The 7,350-nt window shown below is 33.4% G+C and overlaps 1 protein-coding gene across 1 annotated transcript; it reads left to right on the top strand.

The window, feature by feature from the left end:
* Nucleotides 1–9: 9 nt before the first annotated feature.
* Nucleotides 10–787, top strand: LOC119643946 (probable cytochrome P450 4d14). Its single transcript, XM_038043455.1, has 2 exons — nucleotides 10–391; nucleotides 453–787. The coding sequence occupies exons 1-2, from the start codon at nucleotides 43–45 to the stop codon at nucleotides 785–787; spliced, it is 684 nt and encodes a 227-aa protein (XP_037899383.1). The 5' UTR covers nucleotides 10–42.
* The last annotated feature ends 6,563 nt before the right edge of the window (nucleotides 788–7,350 follow it).

The raw sequence follows: 7,350 nt of genomic DNA, 5'->3' as shown, positions 1-7,350 counted from the left end.
CTTCTTTCAGACACCGAAAGTGAAGGATATTTGGAAGTCGGTATGAGAAAAAGTATAGCTTTTCTAGATCTTCTGCTGCAGTCTACAATCGATGGTAAGCCATTAAGCAATGAGGATATACGGGAAGAAGTAGATACTTTCATGTTTGAAGGACATGATACGACCACTAGTGGTCTCGCTCACACTTTATATCTGCTTGCTCGTCATCCCAACGCACAACAGAAGGCCTACGAAGAAGTTCAACAAGTGTTAAACAAATCCAAAACTGAACCGATTACTATGAAAGACTTGCAAAACTTAAAGTATTTGGAATGTGTCATTAAGGAGGCATTGCGTTTACATCCTTCAGTGCCCTTAGTAACACGTGTTTCAGAGGAAGAATTCAAAATCGGTTAGAACTAATTTTGGATGCGTTCAGATTTTTCCCTTTTATCTAACTTTGTGTCTTTTAGGAGATTTTACTCTGCCGCGCAATACTCATGTAATTCTACCCTTGTATGCTGTCGGTCGTGATCCTGAATATTTTTCGAATCCTGACGATTTTCTGCCCGAACGTTTTCTATCGGAGAATACTACAAAAATGCATCCGTTTGCTTTTGTCCCCTTCAGCGCCGGTCCACGTAATTGTGTGGGACAAAAATTTGCTATGCTTGAAATGAAAATGATTATCGGCAAAGTATTGCGAGATTATGAAATATTGCCTTTGGGACCCGATATTATGCCAATAATGTCTTTAATTTTACGTTCAACAACAGGTATGAACCTGGGTCTAAAACCACGCGCATAACCTAGAAGATGCGAACGTATATTATTAATATATAAGATATAGTAAATACTAAATGTACGTGAAGAAGAACAAGTAAGAAAATTGTATTCAGCTATGAACGAATCCGTGTTTTTCTTAAGAACCGTAATAAAAAAAAAAAAATGGAAAAAAGACTACATTTCGATACCCTATCATACTTTTTCCTCTTTTGTAGAGAACATGAGAAACCATTGGACCATTTTTTTTCACACAATTGACTTTTTCAAAATGAGAGGCTGTATCGATAAAGGTAATTCGAGTCAACTAAGTCATTTGTTGTAGCATCCACTCTTGGGTCAAAACAAGCCATTCTACCAAATTTCGTAAAAATATCTCAAAATTTGTGATCACTTTGGTGAACATAAGAATATGTGAACAGACGGACGAACGGACGGACGGACATACTTAAATCAACTTAGAAAATAAGATGTGTATCTTAACCCGTTCTTTGTAACATAAAACGTCCAAATTTGACAAAATTAATTTTCTTGTCAAAGAACTTATTATTGTTCACCCGTTTGCTCCTCTCTTCTCGGGAACACTAGTAAAGTAATGGATTAGAAAATTTGTTGATTTTACCGTGCCTTTTCTGGGATAAAAATCCGCTTTAGAAAATCTTATTCATTGTCCAAATTCTTAATTTAGGTGACACTTTGTCTTAATTTCATAGCTTAGACCGCATATTTCTTACTCAAAACTTTCTCATTAAAGATTTTGAGATGTTTTTTCCAGCGGGAAAAGTAAATGAGATTTTATGAGAGAATGTTAAGTGCGATTTGCGGTTTTTGCACTAATAAACAAAATAAAAAATAGTAAGAACATTATAGTGGGGCAAGGCCAAACTGTCAATATCCTACACCACATTCTTATTTTTATTATTGAAAAAAAAAAAATTATATCTTGTTTCTATATAAACGTATATTTTTCAAGTGCTCATGGGGAAGTATTGATGGGGAAGTGGAGCCAAAACGCAATCTAATGTAGTACTAGGTTAATTCTTACATAGAGCAGGGTCAAAAAGTACACATAGAAAGAGTAGAGTTCATTTTTGTATGAAATTACTAATAAGGGCCAATTTTTATTATCACATACTAAAGCATAGACTTTTTTGGTCTACAAAGGCCCAATTTTCGTGAAAATCCTTATTAGAGTAAAATCCAACATATAGGCCGAGATGGTCCAAATTGGGTACAGTTTATTTTTTTATCATAAATTACTATACTGATAAAAATTTCATCATGAAGAATTGAAAATTATATCATTTTATCGTATGAACCTCAGTTTTCGTTCTATGGGTGGAGGTTCAAAAATTGGCCCAGTCGGTTCAAAGTTTTCATAGCAATTTAAAATGTCGAAATACTACTACTTAAGCATATTTGCCGAGAAACTTTAAAAATTACAATTTTTTTTTTTCATATATCGACGATGGGGAGTGGTCGAAAAAATGAACCGATCCGAACTATTTTCAATAGTGTTCATCCATGGGTCAAAACACGTCAGTGTACCAAATTTCATTAAAATATCTCAAAAATTTGCGATCTGTAGCTTGACATTAGACGGACAGACGGACAGCCAAGCTGAAATTAATTCAGATTATGATTCTGAATCGATCGATACAATAAAAGGCGGATCTATCTTAAGCCCTTCTGCGCGTTACATACGCCTGGACTAACTTAATATACCCTGTACCACAAGTGCTGCAGAGGATTTTAAAATATAAAAATTATTTCATGAATTAAAAAAAAACAAATAAAATCAATTGCACACAAGTTTTCATAGAGCAAATATAGTTTTCATGGCTTTCAAGTAATACGATCGAACACAGAGCAATGTATTGACTTACATTGAAAATCGGTGAATCAGCATAATTTAAATTGAAAGTTTTCTAATCATTATGGCGTTTGTAAAAATGTTCAAACGGTTTTCCTCCCGCCCAAATAATTATATTACTTAACTTAAAAACAAGTAAGAACAACATAGTCGGAAAACGTCGAGTGTTAAATACCCTACACCAATCCCCTAGGACAATTATTTACTCACTTTGCTCATAATACATCAAAAATTATATATGTTATTTTCAGGCAAAGGCATAGTTGTCATAAAAGTCCGCATATTGGAGAAAGCCCAACTCGTCATATGACATAATCCAAATTTAGCAAAGTTAATTTACTTTCAAAAAATTTTATTATTGTTCAATCGCCATTATAGAAATCTAGAAATTATACTTTCTCTCTAAATAAGGGTTTGTTTTTCATGATAATCCTTATATAAGTTAGGGTCTAAACAATAGCTCTATGTGTGTAAATACCCGATTATTAATTTTTGTGCTTATTTTGCTACTTTTTTTGAAGGGCTTACTATTGATGAGAAGTCTTATATAGAGTGGGATTCAACATATAGACCCATGTGGTTAAAGTTTGGTCAACTTAATTTTGATGTCAAATTATTATCGTGCACGAATTTTCAGTGTAAAATATTAATAAAAAGGCCTTTTTGGCATATAACGGGTCTACATTTCCTGAGAATTCTCATATGCGGTGGTGTCCAATAACAAGACCTACATGGTCCAAATTCGATAAGGCTGGTTTCTTTGTCAATTCACTATTACGAGTCAATGGGTAGTTCAAAAAATTACCCCAGCCGAACCAAATCTCTCGTACCAATTTAGAGTGACGAAGGACTATTATACATCAAGTTTTGTCAAAAGTTTTGAAAATTGCCCTTTTTTTGTATATATGTATATAAATTATATTATATTAAATTATATATTTAATGGGAAGTGGTCGAAAAAATGGACCAATCCAAACCATTTTTTATATATATACCAAATTTGATCAAAATATCTCAAATATTACGACCTGTAGGCTTACAATAAAATAACGTGGACAGATATCAGACGGGCAAACGGACCGATAGACGATCGATAATAAAATGTGTACGTTTCTGAGTGTTACATAGGTCCGCAGAAACTTAATATAACTTGTGCTGCACAAGTGTTGCGGCGTGTAGATACTAGGTGACATAATTGAAGGAATAGCAAGTGCATAACGATTTTGATCTTCGGGAGATTCAACACTTTTACGTTACCTAATCCTAATGTTACCAATTCGAGAATGTTACGGAAATCTATGAAATGTTTCTATACTGAAGAGGCTACCTCATCGCTCAGAGGCGAAAGCATTGCACTATTAATAATTAATATAAGAATCATAATGACCTTGACTATGTGAACAATTAAATTATGTGCATGTAATAGTATTTTATTCCTATTTCTAATTCAACTCTAAACTGATTGCATTTTCGAACACAAGTTCGTCTATAATATATTATTTTATAACAAATTACCTTAATCGACCAACTTAGACTCAGTATCAATATACACGTTCATGTAAACAGATTTCGAAAGCTTTTAGAAAAGACAAAAAAAAAATAAATAAATAAATAAAAAATAAAACAACGCATTAAAATTGAAAAATCTTTTTTGCGGTGTGAAAGTGAAATAATTATTATGTACTGGATCGCAATAATTCTAATCTTATTAACGATCCTTTTGTGGGATTTTGTTCACAAGAAACGCGTCAGAAATCATTTTCGTAAACATGGAATACAAGGTCCAACATTAACTCTACCATTAATCGGTGACGTTCTAACGACTATGGACATCGATCCCACAAGTAATTTGCTTCGAGCGCTTTTAAGGGCAGCTTAATAAATAATTTATCAATATTTTGATTTATTGTGTTTGTTGTTGCCGATGTTCGGTGTACGGCATCTGTGCGATGTTGCTTCCCTTAATTGATACTATCTACCTGCAGATGTCTATAAGGATTTAATGGAAATAGAATTTTTTTTTTTTTTTTTTCTAGAAATGACGTCATAAACTTTGACGAAAAAACTTTTACACGTGTAAAATGACATTTGCCTCACAATGAAATATCGCGAAATAAATAGATTTATGAATTTTAGTTTTACAAATGAAAACGAATCTTACACTCATTCATCCAATAGGCTCGAAACGTCAATAATTGGAAAAATGGATTATGGTTAAAAAAACAAAAAAAAAAAAAAAAAAAACAAAAAAAAAATTTGTTTTATTTTATTGCTTTCTAGAATCACTGATTGAGGACGTCTTAATGAATTGTAAGACATTTTTGAGCCAAGTAAATGGTTTCCTTGCGATCTGCTCTCATCTCGTAGACAATTCGCATAAACATAATATTACTATCTCGTAAGAAGAGGGCGTACAGAATATTTTGCCTTATTGGTGAAAATAAAACCTGTACCTTTGTTTTTGTCTCATTGCTTGGCTTTCGGGTACAACGTTTCCTTATTAGTCCTAAATATTAAACAAACATTAACGAAACCTTACGAGACGTATTCTTCATCAATCATCAGCCAACATTTTAGTTAGCTATTGAGAATTGATGCTGTCAAAATGAAGGCCGAACGGCGCTCGTGAATGCTTCGTGAATTGTGAAATTTGACTATGTAAATTTGATTGCAAAGTTTATCACATCGAGTTTTTTGTAACTCTCTCGGGTAATCAACTGATAGATAGGAAAATTTCGAAAACAAGAAACGTGAATATCACGCTCATATTGAAGAAATTTTCTTAGCTGAGCAAGTACGCGCGTAATGGAAATATTTTGCGTATAGCAGTGTTGCTTGAGATAAAAAATGAATGAATTATAATAACTCCATGTGTAAAACGTGTTTCCGACGACGACATAAACGGTATTTCCAATAGCTATTTGCATCGACTATTCTCAGTTGAGGACCCAAATGATCGCAATTCTAAATGCAATTTGGAGTATTTTATTTTGACAGCTTGTTTTGTATCCTACACCAATTTGTGATTGAAAGTATATTAAATATTTGAGAATGTATGTGTTAGGTATCTATATATACATTTTAGTCATTTTTTCAGTTCAATCGCAAAAATCGGAACAATTGCATGTAGAGAAGTCTTGAAATAGATAAGATTAAGCTGTTCGAAGGTTCTTCGAAAGCTTTTGCTGGGTGTTCGCATTCCAATAAGTCTTGCATCTCATCGACTTTGCATCATTTTGGTCTTCCAGGCCGTTTTTTATCATTGACATCAAAATCATCGTCAGCATTACCATAACCTTTTGAACGTGTTCGATGAGCAACAACATGAATGCATGTCGAAAATGCAATTGTGAGAGTTCCTTGAGTAGCGCCGGTGTACGCTGAATAAATATGATAATATGGCAAATGGAAAAGTGTTATTTGTTACTGTAGAGGAAGGTTAAAACCATCGTATTCATGCATTATGCATCTTGGTATTTCCCATTTCTTTATCATTTTTACCTGCAAAAGTCCTTAGCCAAAATACCTGGAAACACCCAATAAAATTCAAAAGGTCTTAAGATAGACGCATCTTTTTATTATACCGATCGTTTTAAAACGCTTTTAGCTTGGTTATCCATCTAATCGGCTAATGTTTATTCTTCCGATGTATGTCCCTGCACTTTTGTGTTCAACCTATGTATCGCAATTTTTAAGGCATTTTGACCGAATTTGATACACTACCTTGCTTCGATCCGCGAATCGAGCTCTATAGAAATTGAATTGATTCAACAAAAATCGCTCAGTAATTGTATTTCTATTTGCTAAATTGATGGGAAAATTTTCAATCGAATGCGGCCACCTTTTGAATCCCCCCCCATCCATATGAGAACTGGATAGACACAACGGTCCATGTAGGGATTTTCATGAAAAATAAATCTTTATATAGGCAAAATGTGCAACTTTTAATATTTTATGATGTCAATCGGTTCATGAGAATAGTTTGATATGAAGCTTAATTGTAACAAATTCGGATGAGGTAGGTCTATGTTTAGGCATTTGGGGTTCCCATAAAAAAAAAAATTTGGTCGTATATATGACAAAAATGTCGAATTTTTATTAATTCTAATTTTTTTGAATCACATAAGTCCAACTATTAGACCTTATCATATGTAGGCATTTTCATGAAAAGTAAATTCTTATATGGCGGTAGACTCTTGTTTCGAGTTTTCATGCCCAAAACAGGGGAAAAACAATAAAATCTTCAATAAGTAAATTAAGTTTGTTAAGCTTTGAGCCAGCTGGTTGACACTTTGGACGCCCTTCTATATGACGGCTTTCCTGAAAAGCGTGTCTTTACGTAGAAAAAAATGTGTCACTTTGTGGGCTTTTATCACGAAAAAGAATAAGTGTAAGTCCGACTAAGTGTGTAGACTATTTTATGGGCAGCCTTGCGTTTAATTTCCCATTTTTCTTTATGCCGTTATATCCCTTTTTTCTTCTTCTATTTCTCTTTTTTCTTAATTCTAGATGTTTTCAACTTACTGCGCCACTTAAGTGAAAGTTATGGTGAAGTTTCCCATTTTTGGCTTTTTCATTTTTCATTTGTTCTCGTACAAAATGTTGAATACTTGGAGCCGATCTTGAGCAGTCCACGCTTAATAAAGAAAAATTTTATATATGACATGGTACGAGGATGGCTCAACGATGGCCTATTATTGAGTAGCGGTTCAAAA

This window comes from Glossina fuscipes, unplaced genomic scaffold, assembly GCF_014805625.2.
Source record: "Glossina fuscipes isolate IAEA_lab_2018 unplaced genomic scaffold, Yale_Gfus_2 72881, whole genome shotgun sequence".
NCBI lineage: Eukaryota > Metazoa > Arthropoda > Insecta > Diptera > Glossinidae > Glossina > Glossina fuscipes.
This window is presented reverse-complemented; position numbering and strand designations above follow the sequence as displayed.